Source organism: Dermochelys coriacea, chromosome 5 (genome assembly GCF_009764565.3).
Source record: "Dermochelys coriacea isolate rDerCor1 chromosome 5, rDerCor1.pri.v4, whole genome shotgun sequence".
NCBI lineage: Eukaryota > Metazoa > Chordata > Testudines > Dermochelyidae > Dermochelys > Dermochelys coriacea.
In genome coordinates, this window is record NC_050072.1 from 10,568,090 (window position 1) to 10,592,968 (window position 24,879).

At 41.5% G+C, this 24,879-nt stretch overlaps 1 protein-coding gene across 1 annotated transcript in view; it reads right to left on the minus strand.

Moving 5' to 3' along the window:
* Positions 1–5,196: 5,196 nt before the first annotated feature.
* Positions 5,197–24,879, minus strand: part of RIT2 (Ras like without CAAX 2) — a 260,074-nt gene continuing 240,391 nt past the window's right edge. Inside the window, exon 5 of the mRNA XM_038402893.2 lies at positions 5,197–6,669. Coding sequence (XP_038258821.1) covers positions 6,442–6,669 — 228 coding nt within the window. The 3' untranslated portion in view covers positions 5,197–6,441. The remainder of the gene's footprint in view (positions 6,670–24,879) is intronic.

A 24,879-nucleotide genomic window follows, 5' to 3' on the forward strand; every position in this document is an offset into this window, starting at 1 on the left:
CTGCTGTAGAAATTTCAGCTTGTTAGTCCCTGTCTCTCAATTTGGCAAGATCTCTGAAGCAGTTAGTTCTCTTTATTGTGAAAACATTAAACACAGATTTTTTCCCAAGTACCAAATAGGAATGATACAGAGTCACCTCCTATTAATGTGTGTAGAGCAGGAAGTATGTTGCAGAAGTCAGGAGTGAGCGTGTCACAAATTGCTCATACAAGTATGAAGCGACACTTGCCAGTTGTGCTGGTAATTGTGCCTGTTTCAACCCCCATGTTACCGATGTGCTCCATTTTTTGGAACGTATTGGACAGCAAGGACCAAAACATCTGTATCAGGTGACCTAATTACCATGGTTCCTTTGACACCAAGAGACCCAAAAGCCATATTGGCACATACAGCATTTGGCAGTAGCCTTGCGCCAAGTACTGTAGAATTCTTGGGTTTCTTCACCTCCTCCACTGGTGATGGACTTCACCATTGGAAAAGCCTTCACAAGAAGGAGTGTTTGTGTTGGGTGTGCTCCAACATTGTCAGGCACATTTTGAACCATATATTCACAGAGCAATTTTACAAGTGACTGCTTGTTGGATGCCATGTTTAGGAACTTGGTATTTCTTCCATCTAACCTTAGATCTTGTTCTGCATTATCTTTCTGTAGTTTTCACAGAGTTACTGTTGCCATATCTGTCAAAGATTTTGATGACAAAATTAGCTTTGTCAAATACTTTTAGGACTTGCCTCAAGTACTCAGCAACTATTTCCTCAAATGTGTGGAATTTGTCCCCATCATCATTTCTAGGAGAGATGTGTCGCATCTCTGATTGTACATTGTGGTTTCTTTGTTGCATGCCCTGAGTTCATGGATTCTTTCAGTTTGAGCATCCTAATTCAGCTTAATCTGTTCTCATTATTCCACAAACATGGCAGAGGGAAATAGGGTTGGGTCCTACTGGCTGACATAGAATGGTTATCATTGAAATGTCATTGCTGCATCTTGCTAAGGACAAGTCTTGGCAGAAAACAGTTTCTGGCCTCATAGCCGCTGTGATTGTCCCTCCCTTTCCATGTCTTTTTTGTCTTGTCAAAAAATGTGTTGATGCCAGATTTCTTGACTGGGCTGAAGAAGCTACATGTCCCATCAGAATCAAATGCATCTCTCACAAATCTCTCAATTTGTTCTTCATCAACATCTGCTATTTTCTATAGACTCTTGAACATCTGATGTTATGTGCAGTCCAATAAACATGTTGATAAGCATCTCTGAGTGTAATTCAGGGTAAAATGGGTTTGCTGTATTGTTGGTTACATGATTGTTAAGAACTGTAACATGCTTTTAATCCCTCTTCAGTGCTGAGGTAAAGACTTGTTTGTGGACTTTGTCTCCACTATTTCTTGTTAGGCCACTTCTTAATCTCATATCTTTTGCATATTCAGTCAGGACATCTCTTGTGAGGGTCCATCTGACAAAGGCTGGCTTCTTTCTTGTCAGGCCTACAATCCCACTGTTGCCACCGGAGCTTTTGATGACAGTTTTCTCTGTTTTCATGTCACTCCAAATTCCACTGAAAGAACCAGGACTCTGACACACAGCAAATTCCCCAGGTTCAAAGGCATTGTGTACTTCTTCATGGTGATTTAAACAATCAAGAATGTAGATTGGCAACCACCAAGCATAGCTGGGCCTGTTTGCACCGAAGATGCATTGAAGCATGCCATACTGTCTGTGTAGGCGATGTTTCCATTCACTCTCTTGCTCTGCATGGACATTTAGAAGTAGGAGCTACATAACCTGGAGAAAACGAACACAGAACTTGAATGGAGGAGACTGGGCATAACCCTATGGCTGAAATTCCTCCAGTAGTGGTTGCAAATACTGAATTACTGCATCCTCAAATTCTTTAATGACCTGTTATAAGGACTCAATGTCTTCAGACTCAAACACCTATTGAGTCCGTCAACATTTGCCAGACAATTGCTGGAACTATTTGATGCTCCCTGCTGATACCGCTTAACAAATGAATAAAATTTCAGAGCACTCATGGCCTCAAATGCTAGAATCAAGACATGGAGAGCATGGCTAAATTGCGTACCAGCAAACATTTGCTTTGCAGTACAAGCTGTATATACATCAGAATCAACAAGAAGGTCTAGCAATCCAAAATTTCCCAATACATGCAATAAAATGGTGTGAAAAACCACCCAGGCAAATCACATTGGTCCTAAGTTCATTTCTGAGAGTCTATTTCATTTTCTGAACAACAGCATACAGCTGCTGATCCATGGTCTGAATAGCATGCTGCTATCCTAAAGCCCCTGACATTTCCTTACATTTCAGCATGAGGATAGACTGGCCATATCAGCTGGTTTGGCATCCACAATAGGTGCATATGCAACTGCTGTGTATGTGTTCTTTCTTGCAAGATTGTGGTTGGAACCAGTCCAAAATGGAATCATCTGAGTGTGAACAATATCATTTTTTCCATCGAATGCATCCGATGAAGTGAGCTGTAGCTCACAAAAGCTTATGCTCAAATAAATTTGTTAGTCTCTAAGGTGCCACAAGTACTCCTTTTCTTTTTGCGAATACAGACTAACACGGCTGCTACTCTGAAACCTGAATAATATCAGTGTCCTTTCATATTTGCATGATATCACAAGCTAATAGTCTCAAAAACACCAGGAGAAATCTTGGAATGCATTTATATGTAGTTGACAAGAGTTTATTTTCTCAAGTACTTTTTCATGGCAAGTCAGTTCTGGACGTGTTCTAAATTTTTCAAATGCTGCACACTGCATGCTCTGATTGCCCAGGGAGAGTAAGTGACTTTTCTTTCCCAAACTTCAGTGATATTTCTTGTGATCCAGGACTATCTGCAGATTGTTCTTGAAAACCCACTTTAGCCTTTCCATCAATTATCTCTGTGTTGATGTATATATTATATTCTCCTTCATGGATGAGATTTCCATCAGTATGAAATGGGACAATTCCAATTGGAATGAACATGCCTCCCTGAAGTCTTTCTACTTCAGTTTTTGCAGCGTTAGTGATAAACTGCCTCAACTCGACATAACTGAGGCAGAATCCATGAAAGTGTAGTATGTCACTTAAATTGCGAAATCCAAACTCATGGTGTAACTGTGCAGCAAGGCTTCTGTGCAAAAGTGTAATAATTTTGGAACTATTAAATACTATGCTCTCCAGAATTGACAGTTGCCCTCTTTGACTGTCTTCTGAAGGATGATATGCATTGCTGTCTGAATTATATGTCTCTATCTATTAATCAAAGGACAAATTCCTGCAGCAGCTGGGGCCCAAAAGAACCAGACGTCTGTTAACTGCCGTCACCTGGTTTGGGATGCTATTCAGAGGTTTTATTTTAATTAGTTTCAGATGGAACGATTGAAGTGGCATTATACAAAATCACTTGTTCATTTGAAAGCTGTTGACCAGGGTTACTCGCCAAAAGAACATCCACAAAGCGTTTGGATGACTTATGTTTCTGCTTTAGATTACTAGCATCTTGGATAGCATCAGCTAATGTTTTTGTGCTGCATAGAACAATGGTACACTTGCCTCGTCCATGCTGTTCATGCAATGAAATTGCAGAACTGTGGTGTTTTTTCTAATTTTGCCTGTAATTTGCTTCTGGAGTAGCTTGCAGTTTCTACATCTGAGGGAAATAGGGCTTTATAACTTTGTAGCGGCTTGAACAGCCTTCTTGTTATACATAAGATCTTATCTCTAGTCTCCCTTCAAGAAGCTGATACAATGAGATGTCATAAGGTCACTGTATTGTTGCAGGTTTCAGAGTAGCAGCCGTGTTAGTCTGTATCCGCAAAAAGAAAAGGAGTACTTGTGGCACCTTAGAGACTAACAAATTTATTTGTGCATAAGCTTTCATGAGCTACAGCTCACTCCATCGGATGCACGCAGTGGAAAATACAGTAGGGAGATTTTATATACACAGAGAACATGAAGCAATGGCTGTTACCATACACACTGTAACGAGAGTGATCAAGTAAGGTGAGCTATTACCAGCAGGAGAGAAAAAAAAACCTTTTGTAGTGATAATCAAGGTGGGCCATTTCCAGCAGTTGACAAGAACATGTGAGGAACAGTAGGGGGTAAAAATAAACATGGGGAAATAGTCTTATTTTGTGTAATGACACATCCACTCCCAGTCTTTATTCAAGCCTAATGTAATGGTGTCCAGTTTGCAAATTAATTCAAATTCAGCAGTCTCTTGTTGGAGTCTGTTTTTGAAGTTTTTTTGTTGTAATATTGCAACTTTTAGGTCTGTAATCAAGTGACCAGAGAAATTGAAGTGTTCTCTGACTGGTTTTTGAATGCTATAATTCTTGATGTCAGATTTGTGTCCATTTATTCTTTTACTTAGAGACTGTCTGGTTTGGCCAAGGTACATGGCAGAGGGGCATTGCTGGCACATGATGGCATATATCACATTGGTAGATGTGCAGGTGAATGAGCCTCTGATAGTGTGGCTGATGTGATTAGGCCCTATGATGGTGTCCCCTGAATAGATATGTGGACAGAGTTGGCAACGGGCTTTGTTGCAAGAATAGGTTCCTAGGTTAGTGGTTCTGTTGTGTGTTGTGTGGTTGCTATTGAGTATTTGCTTCAGGTTGGGGGGCTGTCTGTAAGCAAGGACTGGCCTGTCTCCCAAGATCTGTGAGAGTGATGGGTTGTCCTTCAGGATAGGTTGTAGATCCTTGATGATGTATTGGAGAGGTTTTAGTTGGGGGCTGAAGGTGATGGCTAGTGGTGTTCTGTTCTTTTCTTTGTTGGGCCTGTCCTGTAGTAGGTGACTTCTGGGTACTCTTCTGGCTCTGTCAATCTGTTTCTTCACTTCAGCAGGTGGGTATTGTAGTTGTAAGAATGCATGATAGAGATCTTGTAGGTGTTTGTCCCTGTCTGAAGGGTTGGAGCAAATGTTGTTGTATCATAGAGCTTGGCTGTAGACAATGGATCATGTGGTGTGGTCTGGATGAAAGCTGGAGGCATGTAGGTAAGTATAGTGGTCAGTAGGTTTCCGGTATAGGGTGGTGTTTATGTGACCATTGCTTATTAACACCGTAGTGTCCAGGAAGTGGATCTCTTGTGTGGACTGGTCCAGGCTGAGGTTGATGGTGGGATGGAAATTGTTGAAATCATGTACATTGTCCAAACCGGACAGTCTCTAAGTAAAAGAATAAATGGACACAAATCAGATGTCAAGAATTATAGCATTCAAAAACCAGTCAGAGAACACTTCAATCTCTCTGGTCGCTTGATTACAGACTAATGTAACACTAATGCTAGCCTGTGCTTAAGTGTCATTGAACAAAAAAGCTAGTTTCTGGAATATTTCAAAGGATAGTACTGCACACATAGACAATTAAAATTAAAACCTTCTACCAGGCAGACTAGATGCTACTTTGTATGTACAAAAGCTTACAGATGGAGAAGCATTATGTTAGGAATTTACATACATTTCTATCTATCCACTTGGCAGGACAAATTATGGGCATGCAATCTACTGCTACTGGTGCAAAACCTTCTGTGTGAGATTGATCACATCGCATATTTCAACTGAAAATATTGACAACTCTTATAATCACTTCTGAGATACTTTGACAATTAAGAATCTGTGATGTGAAAACATTTGATGTTAGTTTATTGCACAATGTTGATATTCGGCATTTTTGCCACATGCTGAACAGCTTAATCAGTTCTAAAAAAAATACTTGTCCATGGAAAACCAATAAAATATGTTAATAGATTATTGTTTGGTAGCTTTGAGCAAGGAACCCCACATTAAGGTGCTGAAATTATCATAACAAGTAAAAATGTAGTTATAATCATGTTGCAATGTTTCAGAAACTATGCACAACATGACACTTTTTCATTTGGGGTACCATTATTTCACCATACCTATCAGCTTATGACACCATGTGACAGCTCCACATCATAATTCATCCAAACATACATAAAATAAGCTTTCAAATGATATATGACTTGAATGTTTGTATGGTGGGTACATTAAATTGCCAAACATGGCCCTTTTTGGAGAATTGCTCCATGCCTAAAATACTCTTTCCTATCCTTGATGACCTTGAACACCCCTTGCTGGGGGATGATGCAGGGAAAGGTACAATGTTCACTCTGCTGCCTCTGTATCTTACACAAAAGGGCCTACTGTGCCAAAAGTGAGGGGGGAGGGTAACTGACTATTATGTGGCTCCTTTTGCATTGGCTATTTTGGCATAAAGGGGCTACCGGGCAACCATAGATTGGGCCTCATGTAAGTTATTCCTGTATAAGGACTGAATGAAAGCAGAGAAGGGACTCCAGAACTGGGCCCTGACAATGCTGTGTAAATGCTGCCTTAGGAATTGCTACAGATGACTGTGATCAGCTCCCTAAAGGTGGCTCACTGGAAAGTGCCATCAGGTTGTGCTTTCCCTTTTCTTCTTCAAAGATCCTTTCAGCATCTGCCACAGACTGTCCTTCCTCTTCATCTTCTTCTCTGTCAGAGGCAGCGAGGACTCTTTTCTGCGGATTTCTCGCACCAGTCCATGAAAGACGTCATCAATGTAGACGCGCAGGGCAGCTGAGGTCTCAAAGAAGGAGCAAGAATACTCTCTTGCCAAGCTCATACCTTCTTCAGTCGAGACCTACCAAAAAAAAAAAAAGGCCATTAACAACAACAGGTTAATAAAGTTTGAGGCCAGAAGGGAGCCTTAGATCATCTAGTCTGACCTGTGAATCACCGGAGTGTGACACCCTGGCACCCCTTTATTCACCACTGTCATATAATTAGGATACGTTTTGCACAAAGTATGCCTTGTGAGGTATCATTCTAAGAGTCTTGATCTGCTAGACATCAATATCTCATTGGATTGTGTGTGCTATCTTTGGATGTGAAGTTATGAAGTTTGGCTAGGTATGTGTCACTGAAACATGTTGAGAGGTTGAAAACACCCCAAAGCCACCTTTCAGATACAACAGTAACAAGGCCAAGCAATGTTAATGGCTGATTGAGGAAATGCACACAAGCACAAGAATTGCCCCAGGAACTGTGTACAATAAAACCTCTTAGTGTTAGCACTACACAAAGGGAAGCATTGGACCCAGGTCACAGCAAAAGAGCTTTCCAGCAAGTGGGAAGAAGGCATAAAAGGGGGAAATGACATCATGATGGTACCTCACTCTCCCTACAACAACAAACCTAGAAACACCTGAGGAATGAAGACTGAACTGGGGGAAGTGATGGACCCAGCCTAGAGGGATTTCTATCCTGTGTATGAAAACCTGGGAAACCCAAGCTGCAAAGCAAAGGCAGCTTGTGCCTTAAGACTCTGCCAGCCTGTTTATCACTCAGGGTGAGAATTTGCTAATTCATATCCTATCCTAATATGTTAAACTCAGTTTGTGGTTTTGTTTATTTAATAGGTAATCTGCTTTGATTTGTTTGCTATCACTCATAATAATTTAAAATCTATTTTTTTAATTAATACAATTTTTTTATGATTTAATCCAAACCAGTGGTGACTAAGGTTTCTGGAAAAAAATCTCAGTTTGGTTACCACAAGTGTGCATGGCCCTCTTCACATTGAGGGAGAGGTGGACCAAGTATTAAACCCATCTACTGGCCAGATTTAGTCAGAGCAGGATGGTACTGCTCTGGGGTCTTAGGCTGGGAGGCTGGTGGTTAGAGAGCCTGCATGTGACTGCAGCTGAGTGTGCCCCTACCTGTGTAAATGCTGGTGAATGTACAAGTTTGAAGGGCTTTGCAGCTTGTCACAGCAGCACAGTGTGAGAGGGAGCCCAGACTGGTGGGTCAGAGGGCTCAGTGGTACTCCAGTTCCAGGTGGCACCCCGGGGGAACCCATCACAAGGAGCTCCACCCTTAGGTGGATATAAACCACCAATCTTTTGGTTAATTGCCAAACATACTAACACATCGTGCCACGGAGAGCAGTATGCATCAAAGACTGTCCACAAGCTGTCTGAATATAAGTATTCTATACGTGTATGGCCCCCATCACCACAGTATTTAAGCAACTCGCAACACCCCTGAAAGGCAGGGAACTACTATTATCCTCATTTCACATGGGAAACAGAGGCACAGAGAGACTAAAGAATGTACCCAAGATCACTCAGGAGATCTGCAGAAGGGCAGGGATGTGGGCCTAGGTCTCCTAAGCCCCAGACCAGCATCAAACCAGTGTTGAGTATTAAGCTGGAAGGGTAAACCTTCAGAATTAAATTCAAATTCAAGGCTAGGAGTCTCAGTTTTTATATTTATTTATATTTAGATATCAGGATTTATTCAAATAAGTTTAAAATCATGATAATAAGATGAGGGCTGTGTGAGACCCCTATCAATATCTAACTAAATCCTAGGTTGTGAGAAATACCAATTTCCTTTGAGTACCTCAGGGCTAAGCTATCTTTTGTTCTTCAGCCCAGTCACATTGAGCCAGTGTTTCTGTCACATTTATTAGAGATATAAACCCTCATGCTTCAGGGTATAAGCAAACCACTTACTGGCTAGCGTTAGAAGGAAACTTTGTTTATGAATAGGTTATTTCATCATTTTCCTATCTTGGGCTTTTTGCACCTTCCTCTGAAGCATTTGGTGCTGATCACTGTCAGAAACAGGACTCTGGACTAGATGGACCATTAGACCGATCCAGCCTGGAAACTAATCTGTAGCTATCACATCCATGCATATACTTTTTTTCGGAGAGTTGCAGACTTTGATATTCATCCATAGAGTTTAAGGCTGGAAAGAGCCAACAGATCACCTAATCAGACCCCCGACATAAAACAGGCCATAACATTTTACCCAGATACCCCTGTGTTCAGCCCAGTAATTTGAAACATTAGCAGGATTATACATTATTTTATTCTTAAAGTGATTACAAATATTGTAAAGGTAAGCAAGTCAGTTGTATGCTAACCTAAACGACACTCAATTACACCAATAAAGAGTGTTACCCCTTTAAGACTGCTATAATTGCCCACCTTCTGCAAAAGGACATGGTAGCAATATGCTCCTTGCTTTTCTCAGGGCAGCTGTGTAAGCAAAATGCATGATTCAGTATGTCTAATGGGCACCACTGAGAAATTGATTGTGTGAATAGAAGACTCTTATTGCCTATTTTGTACTTTTTAATCATTCTCTCATTGTGCCTTGTTCTTGTTGAAGGAGGAATTCACTTTTTTAAAGGAGCTGCAATTCTCTGAGCAAACCCATAAATGGAGCTGTAATTTTATTGAAGAATTTATTTATTACATAAAATAATAATCTTTAAACCCCCTAAAACAGCTGTGTTAAATGAATGTTAAGGTTTCAAAGTCAAGCATTCAACCTTGGAAAATGCCTGGTCCATTTCCTTCCACTCCTCTGTCCCTGCCCCCATCCTCTTCATAGTCTTTCTGTGCCCTCCTCCTCGCTTCCCTCATACTTCCTCCTGCCTGGGGTCCATTGAGAGCACAGGAGAGAGTCTCTTCTCTCAGTTCTGTTGCCTGACACCACAGAAGCTCCCACCAGACAAAAGGAACAATGTCAGGAAAAGACCTTCTTAGCTGGAGAATGGAGCATGTTGTGGGGGTGGTGCATGCTCAGTATAGTTAGCATGGAGCTCAGTAGGGCAGATCATTTGGAGAATTTTGCTGGAGGTCTCTAATAAACTCAGTGCAGCTACTTTCATTGGTTTATAACTTGCACATATTTGATTGGATTTTCAGAGAGATAGCAAAAGTCAGCTCTTTGAGTCCAGGGTGACCCTCGCTACCAGATTTCATGTCCCTGCTTCAAAGCATGGAGGTTACTAAAGCCTCATAACAAATGGTTAAATTTTTCAAAATTGGCAACATATGGCATTTCCCCCTTATTTCATACTCAGGCACTGCTGAACTGTTTTTACTGAAACTTTCCAAGTCTGAGGCAGACTCCCAACCTGGAAAACTTCAGCCTAGTTGGTAAAGTTAGAAGTAACTGAAAACAGGATCTTCAAATGGAAAGTCTGAGCATAACTCTAGAATATCTATATAGTAAATTAATTTATAATTATCTGATTGCTGATGAAATTTTAAACTCCCAGCAATGTGCAGATGAAAAATGCAAGATTTTTTTTCAAATAATAAATCAGTCATGGGATTAGATGGTTCTGAAGATTAGTAATGGGGTATAAAGCTCCGAATAAAGGCACTGAGGCTCAACATGACTGCAACGGTCAGTCCTCTGTGCATCTCATTTCAGGGGTAGTGACTACATTGTGAGATCAAATCCAGCCCAGGTCAGTACTAACCAAAGGTTTGTTAACATCTCACGGTTGCCTGGAGGCCCACATCATGGGATTAGGGGAATCCTAGAATGTAGATCTGGAATTTACTAGAGGCAGCCCTGATCTGTTGGGAAGGGAGAAAATTGCAGAATATGTTCCCTGGGAGATGGAGCTTGTAACTCCTCTAGGGAGGCTACACTGTTTGGTTGATGAACTTGTGACGATTTGCCAGAGAAAAGTTCTGGTCATGGAGAAAGTATGGGTGGAGGCTTGTGCTGTAGCTGATGAAATTTACAGATTTATAGATTCCAAAGCCAGAAGGGACAACTGTGATCATCTAGTCTGACTTCCTGTACAATCCGTCGACCTTTCCCAAATCCATTCCTAGAGCACATAAAACACATCCAACCTTAGTTTAAAAAATGGCCAGTAATGGAGAATTCACCACGATTCTTGCTTAATTGTTCCAATGGTTAATCACTCTCTCTGTTAAAAATGTACACCTTATTTCCAGCCTGAATTTGTCTAGCTTCAACTTCCAGCCATTGGATCTTGATAATCTGAAAATTTCATTTTTCTGTGCTAGATTGAAGAGTCCATTTTTAAATATGTGTTTCCCATGTAGGTACTTCTAGACTGTAATCAAGTTGCCCCTTATCTTTCTGTCTGTAAAGCTAAATAGATTGAGCTCTTTCAGTCTATCACTGTAAGGCAAGTTTTTTCATCCTTTATTCATTCTCGTGGCTTTTCTCTGAACCCTCTCCAATTTATCAACATCTTAAATTGTGGACACTAGAACTGGACACTCCAGCAGCCGTCACACCAGTTCCAAATACAGAAGTAAAATAACCTCTCTACTCCTACTTGAGATTCTCCTGTTCATGCATCCAAGGATTGCATTAGCCCTTCTGGCCACAGCATCACACTGGGAGCTCATGTTCAGCTCATTATCCACCATGATTCTTAAAACTTTTCCAGAGTCACTGCTTCACAGGATAGAGTACCCCATTGTGTAAGTATGGCCTACTTTCTTTGTTCCTAGATTTATTCATTTACAGTTAGCAGTATTAAAACACATATTGTTTTGCTTGAGCCCGGCTTACCAAGAAATCTAGATCATTCTGTATTAGTGACCTGTCTTCCTCTTCATTATTTACTAGTCTCCCAACTTTTGTGTTATCTGCAAACTTTGTCAGCAATGATTTTATATTTTCTTCCAGTTTATTGATAAAAATGTTAACTATCATAGGACCAAGAACAGATCTCTGTGGGATCCCACTAGAAACACACCCGCCTGATGAGTCCCCATTTACAATTACATGTTGAAACCTATCAGTTAGACAGCTTGTAATCCATTCAGGTGTGCCATCTTAATTGTATATCATACTAGGGTTTTTTTTAATCAAAATGTCATGAGGTAATGAGACAAATGCCTGATAGAAATCTAAAGACATGTCTACATGGCAATTAGAAATCTGTGTCGGGCCCATGCCAGCTTACTCAGGCTCATGGGACTCAGGCTAAGAATATGTGTAATTGGGTGTAGATGTTCGGGCTCAAGCTGGGCTCCACTCCAAGCCCAAATGTATACACTGCAATTAAACAGCCTCTTAGCCCAAGCCCCGTGAGCCCGAGTCAGCTGGCATGGGCCAGCCATGGGTTTATAATTGCAGTGTAGATATACCCCAATTTATTACCTCCACTATTCCATTTATCAACCAAACTTGTGATCACTTAAAAAAAATCAAGTTAGTTTGACAGATCTATTTTCCATAAACCCACATTGATTGGCATTAATTATATTATTCTCCTTTAATTCTTTATTAACCAAATCCCAAATCAGCTACTCTGGGATCGAAGTCAGACTGATAGGCCTATAATTACCTGGGTTATCTTGTTCACTCTTTTAAAATAATGGCACACTGGAGCCTGGAGGAGTATGTGTGGGACAATGGATAGAAGGGAGGCATAGAGGGAGTTAAGGTGACGGGCAGTTGAAGGCTCCAGGGGCCTGATCCAAATTCCATTTGGGTGAAGTGCGTACAAGTGTTTCTATTGATTTAAACTGGGATTGAATCAGGCCCTGTGGCAGCAGCCATAGAGCTGGACTGGACAGAGAACTTGAGCAGCTGAAGATCAGGACTCAACTGAAGAGAGAGTTGGAGGGGTAGGCTGTAGAGGCTGGGGACAGGGAGCTGAGCTTGCCACTGCCTCACCAGTCACATTAGCAAAGAATGTGGCCCATTTGGGGTGTATGGGTACATAGTTGCTGGTGGGGTCTATGCAGATGTGCGGTCTTCTAAAGTAAAGGGAGCTAAACTGAACTTGGAGAATGTTCGCATAGCATGACTTCACAATGAAAGGAAATATTTATTGGCTCCAAACAGCATTTTACAGCATTAAAATTCTGTTTGTGGCTTTTGCAAGCCTCCCTCGGAAAATTACAAGTGAGATTAAATGGATTGCTGACAGCATGTGTTGGCGGTGATGGATGAGCTGCCATGTTAATGACAGCCAGCTCCATATTAAGGTCAAGTCCTGCACAACCGAAAGGATAGCATGAAATGCCAAGCTTGGGTGCAGATGGGGAGGCACTGGCAATCACCGGAGCGCATCAGATGAAGAACACCAAAGCATTTGTACTTTGGGATGGAGGGATGAAGAAACAAAATAGATCAATTTTCTACGCATGCCCTTGGGTTGTCAATACAGAGAAAATCTCCTTCAGGATCAGTCTGTGCTGTGTTTAACCTTTTCATCTTTGTCAGAACAGCCGCAGCAACATCTCAAAGGGTGTTTCATTCAGAGAGTCAGCATTAGCAAAAGCAGCTAAATCAGCATGGCAAGGCTGGTGTTGGTCTCCATACTGGAAAGCAATGTCTCTCCCCTCACACACCTCACACCTACAGTGATGGCAATCAGCACCCTCTGTCTGAGACATTAGGAGCTCCGGGTTGCCATGGAGAAATTGTATAGGCCACAGGTGAAATGATAATAATTACAAGGATTCTCCTAAACATTTGTTACTTAGAGTTCCATCCAAGGTGACCTCATTAGCTTTTCAATGGGAAACACAGTGGCAACTACAGACTTAAAAGCTTCATTTAGACGCAGTTTTAGAGTGGTTGCTGCAGGATGTAATGGGCTTCGATGCCAAAACTAAGGAAAAAGGGAAGGCAGGCCATTCAACTCTGTTCCAAAAGCCTTCCAAAACCCATTGAATCCAATAGAGAAAATTCTATTGGCTTTGGATCAAGCTCTAAATGGATGGTATTTTGACAGAAACAAATTATCCTCACTGTAAAATACTGGCTAGTGACAGTCAGAAAGAATTATTCAGGGCAGGACTTGCAGGTTTGGCTCTGAAGCTGCACTGCTCTTTTCTGAACTCCATTCTCCACTACATCCAAGACAGTGATGACTACATGGAGCTGGCTGCTGCTCCCTAATACACAGCCACTCAGTGTTGTCAGAAGTTAGAGCAGCAGGTGGGTGACTAACTTTTGCCACTGGCATAAGCGCTGCAGTTTAAACTAGAAGGGAATCAGGCCTAGTGGAGTTCAAGCTGACTCACCCCTTTATGCCCTGTAACCTGACCTCTCCTTTACCTTATACAAAGGTTATGGCAATGGCACAGTATTATAGGAAGCTTTACTCTGGCAGTGATTTTTCCTGCCCAGGTGGAAGTCCCCAAGAGGAATCTCTGGTTGGTTTAAGAATCCAGCCCACTGTGTTCATTGGTTAAATGATATTGCTCACTTCATGCTTGTATACCATTGTGATCATTGTGGTATAAGATAGGTAAAACTAGACTGGAGAGGCAAATCAATCAAGCTTTCTTTTTTTTCTAAATACAAATAGCACTGACATTATTCACCTACAAATTATTTTTGTCCTGGAAGATTAAAAAAATATTTTAACACCCCCCCCACCACCATCATTCTTCAGCCATTTATATTTTTAACCATTTCATCATTGCCACTGAGCACTGACATCCCTCACTACAATGGGAAAACCAAGATCAAAAGAAAATTAGTTCAAACTGGAAGACATGGCCTACTTTCTGCCCCATCATTAAATGAGCAACATGGGGATAATTTGAGCACATGGCACAAATGCAAGTGCAGAATTTCAAGTCACTGACATTACTCTTAAAGCCATTTGGAAGTCTTCAGAGGTAATCAGCTGAGCAAACCTCACTCTCACTTTATTGCAAGCAATTCTGTGGGCTCAGTTTTGCTGGCTTTCTAGATTACAAGGCGTGATGAGATAAAGGCTACCACAAAATTAATCATTATTGGGAGTGCATTACAACTAGTTCCGTTGCTTGCTTTCCCCAGACTTGCACAAAAGCTGATGTCACATAAGGAGACTGCCCCATTTGTTCCTTTTTTCTGGATGCTAAGTTTGCTGTTTTCATGCTTTAGGAGTATTAGTGATTAGAATGTGACCTTGTTCCAGTTGTATAAATATTATCTAATAAATATTCAGGGTCTGATTCTGATCTCATTTACTCTAGTGTAAATCAAGAGTAACTTGGTTGAAGTCAGTAGGATTGCACTGGTAGGGCCTGATTTATATCACCCTACCACCTTTTTCACCCAGCTAGGCTGGAGGGCAGGTGTAAAGCCCACACAGGCTTTACCAATGGCATAGGAGACCTGTATACCAGGAGTAGAGACAGCTCTGAGCTATCTCTTTAGGAACTACCAGTGCAATGGAAATTTAAATCAGGCAGGAGGCATGATGGAGGTGGGCCAGGGAAGGAGACATATCAAGACCAGGAAGAGGTATGGTCAATGTGATATATGTCCAGCAATTCTGTGTCACCTGCAGGTGTGCAGGCTAGTACAGCTATCAATCCCATCCTGGCGAATGCCATGGGCTGCCCCAACCCCTGAATAATAAAGGGCTCAAAATGTCTCCACTGTGCCCCTGTACCAGCCCAAGGATTAATGAGTTCCAGAAACACTGAATCAGGAGGCAGAAAGAAATACACTTCGGAAGGAAGAAAGATGCAACAGAGAATAACCATGACTTTGGAGGTGCAATCAGCCTCAGATTGCAGGGCTCATACAATTCTCTCATGCTCATCCCCACTGTGGTCCTCTCCACCGCTCAGACCTGCACTAGCCACTGTACAGAAGGAGTCCTCCCCTCCCAACTATTTTAATTTGTGTTATGAGAAATCATTGTTTTAAATAAAGAGACATAGATGGTTTTGAGTGACATGAAATATACAATGCTCCCAGACCTATTGTTAGAACTTGGCAATAATCACTGCTCCTTCATTATCACATACATATGGTGATAAATAACTAAATTGGCCTGGTGTTTAATGTAAAGCCAGCTACGGAAACAAGAAAGTACCTGCAGGTTTGGCTCTGAAGCTGTAGTTCCCTTCTCTGAACTGTATTCCTCTGGCTTTATCTTGTCAACAGCAGAATTGATAGGTAAATTTAAGGCAACATTATACCAGGATGTAATTCTAGAAAGATGGAGTTGGGACTTGACAAAATAGGATACTCAGAGCCATACTATTTCACATCTTCCATGGGCAGCTCTGTTTCTAATATGAAGAGAATCTGAGGGCTGTTAAATCTTCAGTGTTAATCTTCAAGAAGAATGATTAAGGGTCAATTGCTCAAAGCATTTTCATGGATCTCACAATTTTCTAAATTATCCATAATCATTAAAGATGCACTGATTGCAAAGCCTAGCAGAATGTTTTGTCAGGCAGAAGAGGGCAGACAAAATAAGACATTTATTTATAGATACTTATTAGAAGTCAAATCTCTCTATTTGTATGAAAATATCTTCAAAGATTAATTTGGTTTTTAGTACTTAAAACCCAAGAAATTTATTTAAATTTTCTTCTGAGCAACAACAAAGTTTTGTTAATTTTTATCATCTGCTGCCAACAGATGGTTACAAAAAAGATTAGCATGTAAAACAAAGGCTGTGAATGTTGCTTATTTAGCCACGATCAGGAAAAATAAAAAACAACAAAAAAGCAAACCCAAAAAACCCCTCAAAGGGGCACTGAGCCAAATTCTGATTGCTGACTAAGGCAGTTTTGCACTAATTTTGTGGCACAAAGGAACTTTAAAGCCAGTTTAACCGATCCCCTTTATTCTTACCTATCTAAACTTTCAAATCCCTAATCATAATTATAATTATTTATGTATTTCGTATTTGTATTGCAGGACAATGGCCCTGATTGTGCTAGGCAATGTGCAAACCTTTGCAAAGATATGATCTAACCCAATCAAATCTCTCCCTAATTAATATTATGTTATCACTACTGGTAAGACAGGACCAATATGATAAGATACCTAAAGAGGAAGAGGGTGATATATGCATGGAGAACCAGATTGCAGAGGAGGAAGAGGGGGTAACAGGAACCATGTGTGTGTGTCGGGGGGGAGATCTGTAGATGTAATGGAAAATTTGATTGACTTACATGACACAAGTTCAGAACTAAAATAATCTCTAGTGCTGGAGTAAGTTCTCTGAGGCCCATATTCAACAAAATACATAAGCACATGTGTCACTTTAAGCATGTGAATAGTCTATTGATTTTCCTGGGGCTACTTACATGCTTAAAGTTGTGTACATGCTTAAGTACCTTGCTGAATTAGGGCATTAAACATTAGACTGGACAGGTCATGATAAAGTCTGTTCAAAATGCAACAAACAGCATTGTGTGCCACCGACATTGCCTGCTGCTTTAGCCACTGCATGAAGTGTGGTGCGTATATACCATTCTTTATAGTATTCATAGCTAAGAGCCATCGAAGGCTTGCTTCCAAACAAACAGAGACTATTTTGCTATGCCTTAGCAATGAAAGGGAAAGCACCACAAAACTCTCTCTTTCCCTTCCACCTTCTCCACATACTGATCATTTGTTGGGATTCTATCTATTCTGCTGAAGTGGGTATTCTATACAGGGGAGACAGGGAGAGAATGTACAATGGATTTATATAGAACTGGAGTGCAATAGAATAGCCTTTTTTCAGAAATAGTTGGCTAGAGTAAGAAAGCATTGCAAATGTATGAGGTATCAAACTGCCATTGTGCACAGGATACAGAACACATGTTCCATCCTTCAATTTATTACTTGAGCTGCTTTTCAGAGAGAGAATTATTTGCTACAAGTGATGGAGGAGGGTAATTCAGGGAGTTAGGTGTGGGTTGTTTTTTTTTTCTGGAATGTGTAATTTAATTTTGAGGTTTTATAAATCTCTGAGTTTATTGGGAGGGTTAATCAGAACCTCTCATTAAGTAGAACACTTGAGTGTTATCTTCTTTAAACTAAAAAGAAAAGGAGTACTTGTGGCACCTTAGAGACTAACAAATTTATTAGAGCATAAGCTTTCGTGAGCTACTCTGAAACCTTCTTTAAACTAACACCAATGTTCCCCAATGATGGTACCAGTTAAGGCAAAATGTCACATTTTGGCAGGATAAGAATTGACATAAGAAGATTAATGGGAGTTTCACTAGTGTCTTCCCTTTTTATTTCCTTTCCTGCAGGCTGGGAAAAGAAAAGACTAGAAAAGGCGAGGAACGGATCTTTTCTTAGGTCAGGTCTAAACTATAAACTTACATCAGTATAACTACATCGCTCATGGGTGTGAAAAAAATCAATACCCGTGAGCAACCTAGGTTCTGGAACTAGGGGTGTGGGGGGTACTGCAGTGCCCCCTGGCTTGAAGTGGTTTCCATCATATACAGGGTTTACAGTTAGGTTCAATGGCTCTCAGTACCCCCATTATACAAATTGATCCAGCACTCCTGATGAGCGATGCAGTTATACCGACCTAACCCCTGGTGTAGATAGTGCTGTGTTGATGGGAAGGCCTCCCCCATTGACATAGCTACCATCTTTCATGGAAGTGGATTAACAATGATGACTGGAGAAGCTCTCCTGTCAATCTAGTAGGACATTCACTTAAGTGCTATAGTAGCACAGCTGTGCCACTGCAGCATTGTAAGTGTTGACCTGCCCCGAGTCACAGGGACATAGAAGCATAGATAGTCCCACGGCGAACATACCAGAAGATGGGTGTGACAGTCGTCATATGAGCCTCCTCTTAGTCCCATTCATGGTCCTAAGAAAATACAATCTGCTTTTGTGGAGATTTTTGCAGTATAAAACTGCAGTTGAAAATAATGCATATGACGCAGTCAGTACTTAGAAATATGTGTTCCTAGAGAGGCAAATAAAAAATTGTAGCTGGCCAGTGGGTTGGAATACTTGTAACAATGCCCTTTGCTTAGTGGGGCACATCAGCCAGATCACATAACCGTAATATCTTGTACTCTGCACTTGTATGCATTACAGGTTCCTTTTCAAGCAGCAGGCCTTTTATATTCCTAATTCATCTTAAATACCTGCTCCCTGTCATAATAGGTGTATTCAGCCAGGAAGCATAGGCTAAATGAACTCAGGTGAAAACTCACAGAGGCAGAATCAGGGCGTTTTTAAAGCTAAGGGCTGGTAACTTCGGAAAGCACTGCAGCCTGAGTTCAGTGTGGGCTGATTCTCTGTTTACAAGGTCGACACAGGAAGGGTAGAGGTCTATAGTCTTGTCCCTCTTTGTTGAGAAATCTTATGTTAATTCATGTATTCTTTTAATGTATAAAAGATATTTTTCCAGTAACATATGCCCAGTCCTGTGCCCTGGGAGCCCTTACACCAATTATAATGAACAAATTGATATCATCATCCAATATAACTAACTACCCTAGATAGAAATGTAGCTAACACTATCCGCCCCCCCCCCCCACACACACACACAATGAAAAGCTGCCCTTGACCTCAAACTATTCCTTTCCAAAATGCCTGGGAGAAAAGATGGGCCTTGCAACCTGACTGAAAAGTTAACTGAATTTGGTGTGTCAAAGGGGAAGTTAAAGGGCCAGCATGGAGAATGCTCTTCCAAAAATTCCTTTGGTACCAAAGGAGCTCTAGCCCCAGGCAGTGGCATAGCTAGGTGGAGCGAACAGGGGCAACGGACATAAAAAAGATGCCACCTGCTTGTACTCACTGGACAGGGCTCCGGGTTCTCGGCAGCACTGAAGGCCCCTGCCCCCGAAATGCCGCTGAGGACCCGGAGCGAGAGAAGGTCCCCGTGGAGCCGGACCCCGTGAAGGCCCCCGCTGCCGAAGACTCGGAGTGCCGCTGGGTGAGTAAAAATGTAAAAAGTCGCAGGCCTTGCTGAAAACCTAAAGCAGGTACTGGGGTTGTAGAGGGGCAGCCCAAGGTTAGGCAAAGGCAGCAGATCCAAACCCTCCTTGCCGATGATGAGTGGTACAGACTGCAGTCCACCCCAGTGTGCGGGGGCTAGATGAGAACTGGCAGTAGCTGCTGAGGCAAGGTGGGGATAGAGGGTTGGGGGTTCCCCAGGGCGGGGAGACCCAGAGACTGCGGGGGGGACTGCAGAGGGCAGAACCCCGAGGGAAGGGGCACTGGGGTCTGGGAGGGACACGGCAGCCTGAAGCAGGCAGGACACTGGCCTGCAGAGGGCGTTCCAGAATCTGGAGAGCTAATTCCCAGGTCAACCAGTGGGAGACACCGCACCGGTGAGTCGCGCCTTGCTACAGGAATTCACATCAATGTGGAACAGGAGGTGTGACAGAACAGAACCTGCCGTATTCCACTCCACGTGAGATGGCCTCCCAGGCAGGTAAATTGCCTCTATGTCCTTTCAGACAGAAAGGAATAGATACATTCAAGAGCAACCTTTTCTATTCCTGATGCTTAGCAATACCTCATCAATGATGCTAAAGGCAGCTCATAGGTCAATGTAAAAGATCCAGTACGGTGCCTTTTTCTCCATATGAAGATCACCAGAAGCTGCATTCCCCCCCTCCCCACCACACTTTTTTTTACAGATTATTTAAGGTGACACTGTAGCATTTTTTTTTAAGAGAGGAAATAGTAGAATGGTTAACTTGATAAAATGGCATGGAGCCAAAACTGACATTACCGAAAAAGGACAATCTGGCCTTGTGTCAACTCCTTTCCCCTTTCTATGTGGAAAACTGAGAAGTTTCCCATTTCAAAGGCAATCTGAGTGGACACTAGGTTCCTTTGAACTGGGCAATAAGTATGTAGTTCACATACTGACACAGCACTCAAGGGAAAGTGCTTAATTTGAATTCACCCATAAGGGACATTTACAGTTTCCTGTCTGTTTTTACACATGTACAAACTAGAAGGAAAAAAAATAATTTATAATTTTTGTGAATATAGTGTTAAAAGCAACAGCTGGTGACTACCGATAAGAGTTCAAAGCCTTAACAGTTGCTGTCAGTAACAATTCAGGACATATCATCCTGTTTATCCCATACAGAAACAAAGCTGGGGTTATTAAATGACTTAAAAAACTGCAATTGCCTGTGGTAAAGTTTTGCCATAGTCAAGTGAAGTACACTCATTAGTATTCCACTGATGTCTTCTATTTGCTAGGATGAAGGAAAGTTAGGTGACAGAATGTCCATTTCAAGTACTTAACAATCCAATTGTTATTATTTGTATTGAGGTAGCAGCTAGTGGCCCAAATAATGGTCTCTTGTGCTAGATGCTGCACAAAAACACATAGTTAGAACTCCTTCCCTGAAGAGCTACAATCTAAATAGATAAGACAAAGGATGCAAGGGAAATAGAGGTACATGATATTAATACATTTAAGTTTTGGTGCACTTAGTTTAAACTCTGTATCTGGTAGAATTTATTCTCTCTTCTTTTGAATTCATTTAATTAGATCCTCCAATTCTCCTTCTTGTTTCAAAGGATATTTTATTGAAATAAAAAACAACAACAAATAACACATTCCAGGAGAAGGTGGAACATGACCAGCACACATGAGAAACAAGATAAAAGATGGTAGAAATGCACAACTCTCACACCACACAATGTTGTTGACAACAAAGTTCAGGGACTAAGCCTATTGAAGTCATTAGAAAGATTCCAGATAACTTCTGTGGACTTTAGATCAGGCCCTATGGCTGGAGCTAGGTAACAAATATTAATTAGTCACCGAACAGAGGGTGTTTCCAAGTAAACAAAATGCAAAAGGAAGAGGCAATGAAGAAGAGGAGTGGATTAGACCATAATGGCCTAAGAGTGTTCAAACACAAGCAGATGAGCTTGTTTGTTTGCAATGCAGAACAGCTGTCCATTTTCATATAAAGCATGGGTCCTAATAATCTTGTGGAACAGAAGGGGTTTACTATTGGTTTCCCATTTGGACATTTATAGCAATAGTTTAATTTCTTTGAAATCTGTAGTGGGAAATAAATGACCTTGATATAGTTCTATTAGTCAATATTTCCTTAGGTCTGGGGTGCATACTACACTTTGGAGTCAATAATCTTATGGTGGCATCAACAACACTGGACGAGAATCAGATCAGAACAGCAGTACCTCTGGGATGTAGTTTAAATGAAAACTATAATACAAATGGCTCCACAATAAGATTTGCCAGTTTTCAATTTCCTTAGTCTTTGAGGGATTAAGTGTATCTGATGTTATCCTGCTTTCTATTCCACTACCAGAGTTGTGTGCCTGAATATGCTATGTAGTCCTGCCAAATCAATAGGGTTACTCATGGAAAATGCAAATATTAAACTTCCCCATCAGTATTAATAGTCTTGTTTTCTTAGGTAATGATCTCTGTCCTTACAAATAACTTCCTTGTTCGCTACCAAGAATTCATCTGAGGTCAGCTGAGTGCCATATTATGAATTTATTATTATATAATAAGGCGTAATATGGCTTTTGATCGATTCAGATACTTTCTGACTACCTGGCAGCCCAAGTTCATGAATACATGGCTCTTTGAACACAAATGGAGGGCTTTGAAAGGTTGCAAGTGGAATGGTACCAACTGTTGCCAGCTCTTGCAATTTCATCAAGAGTCTCATGAAATTGGTGTTTTTGTTAAAGCTCAGGCTCATGGAATCAAATGAAGATATGAAAATTTCATCTTTCCTTTAACAACACTAAAGCTTCTAGTCCTTGTGGATGTGGAGCAAAGGTTGAAAATATCACCCAAGTTTCTCCAAAAGGCTCAGCTATCAGAAAGCAAAGATAAAGAACCAAAATGTATAGTATAGTAGACATCCTTCAGTCTCGAGAGATCACGGGTGTGCAGTGGCATAGCCAGGTGGAGAAAACAGCAGGAGCGGAGATTAAAAAAGGCGCTACCCACTTGTACTCACCCGGCGGCGCTCCAGATGTTCGGCGGCGGGTCAGGTGGCCCTCCGGGTCTTCGGCGGCACTTTGGCATCTGGTCCTTCACTCGCTCCGGTCTTCGGTGGCACTAAAGGACCCCCCCACCGCCGAAATGCCACCAAAGACCGGAGTGAGTGAACGACCTGACGCTGAAGTGCCACTGAGGACCCGGAGCGACATTTTCCCCAACTCTGGACCACACAGAAATAGAGACTGTGTATTTAAAAAGGGAACCGCCCTGTATATGGGAAAGTCACACCTAACATAGGAACAATGCTGAACACTCTGCTCAGCTCTTGCTGTGACTTTTTTATATGGCTACCTAGCAGCCTCAACAGAGTTTGCATCCTGCATTGTGCTGTACCTATACCTAGAACAAGCCAGTCCCTGTGCTAAAGATGCCACAACAGAGCTAGACAAGACAGACAAAGGGCAAGGGGGAAAGTGTAGGAGACAGGTTGTATTGTTGTTCCCATGTTTACAGCTGGGGGACTGAGGTGCCGAGGGATTAAAAGACTTGCCCAAGATGACACAAGAAAAACTGGAATAGAACCCAGATCTCCTGAGTCCAGCCGAGCGCCTTCACCAAAAGGTCCTTCTTTCTAATACTGTTTTATATTCCATAGCTCCTTTTCACAAAGGATCTCAAAGCACTTTGCAAATAACGATTGATTAGGCCTCATCTTAATCCTGTGAGGTAGGCCTTATACCATTTTACAGATACGTAGTGACTTTCCCAATGATAAGTGGACTGGATTTCAGTAAGGTGTTTGATACCGTGCCACATGGGGAATTATTAGTTAAATTGGAAAAGATGGGGTCAATATGAACATCGAAAGGACGATAAGGAATTGGTTAAAGGGGAGACTACAACAGGTCCTACTGAAAGGTGAGCTGTCAGGCTGGAGGGAGGTTACTAGTGGAGTTCCTCAGGGTTCACTTTGGAGACCAATCTTATTTAATCTTTTTATTACTGACCTCGGCACAAAAAGTGGGAGTGTGCTAATAAAGTTTGCAGATGATACAAAGCTGAGAGTTATTGCCAATTCAGAGAAGGATCGGGATATCATACAGGAGGATCTGGATGACCTTGTAAACTGGAGTAATAGTAATTAGGATGAAATTTAATAGTAAGGTTATACATTTAGGGATTAATAACAAGAATTTTAGTTATAAGCTGGGGACGCATCAATTAGAAGTAACGGAGGAGGAGAAGGACCTTGGAGTATTGATTGATCATAGGATGACTATGAGCTGCCAGTGTGATATGGCTGTGAAAAAAGCTAATGTGGTTTTGGGATGTATCAGGAGAGGTATTTCTAGGAGGGATAAGGAGTTTTTAGTACCATTATACAAGGCACTGGTGAGACCTCACCTGGAATACTGTGTGCAGTTCTGGTCTCCCATGTTTAAAAAGGATAAATTCAAACTGAAACAGGTACAGAGAAGGGCTCCTAGGATGATCCGAGGAATGGAAAACTTGTCTTATGAAAGGAGACTGAAGGAGCTTGGCTTGTTTAGTCTAACTAAAAGAAGGTTGAGGGGAGATATGATTGCTCTCTATAAATATATCAGAGGGATAAATACCAGAGAGGGAGAGGAATTATTTAAGCTCAGTACCAATGTGGACACAAGAACAAATGGGTATAAACTGGCCACCAGGAAGTTTAGACTTGAAATTAGACGAAGGTTTCTAACCATCAGAGGAGTGAAGTTTTTGAATAGCCTTCCAAGGGAAGCAGTGCTGGCAAAAGATCTATCTGACTTTAAGATTAAACTCAATAAGTTTATGGAGGAGATGGTATGATGGGATAATGTGATTTTGATAATTAATTGATCTTTAAATATTCATGGTAAATAGGCCTAATCCCCTTAGATGGGATATTAGATGGGTGGGATCTGAGTTACCCAGAAAGAATTTTCTGTAGTATCTGACTGGTGAATCTTGCCCATATGCTCAGGGTTTAGCTGATCGCCATATTTGGGGTCAGGAAGAAATTTTCCTCCAGGGTAGATTGGAAGAGGCCCTGGAAGTTTTTCGCCTTTCTCTGAAGCATGGGGCATGGGTCACTTGATGGAGGATTCTCTGCTCCTTGAAGTCTTTAAACCACGATTTGAGGACTTCAATAGCTCAGACATAGGTGAGGTTTTTCGTAGGAGTGGGTGGGTGAGATTCTGTGGCCTGCGTTGTGCAGGAGGTCAGACTAGATGATCAGAATGGTCCCTTCTGATCTTAGTATCTATGAATCTATGGACAAAGCACTGGAAACTGTACTGTTTGGATAAAGCTGGAAGGGCCGGGGTGAAATAAAACACTTTTTATTTTTTCTATGATTAGTTAATT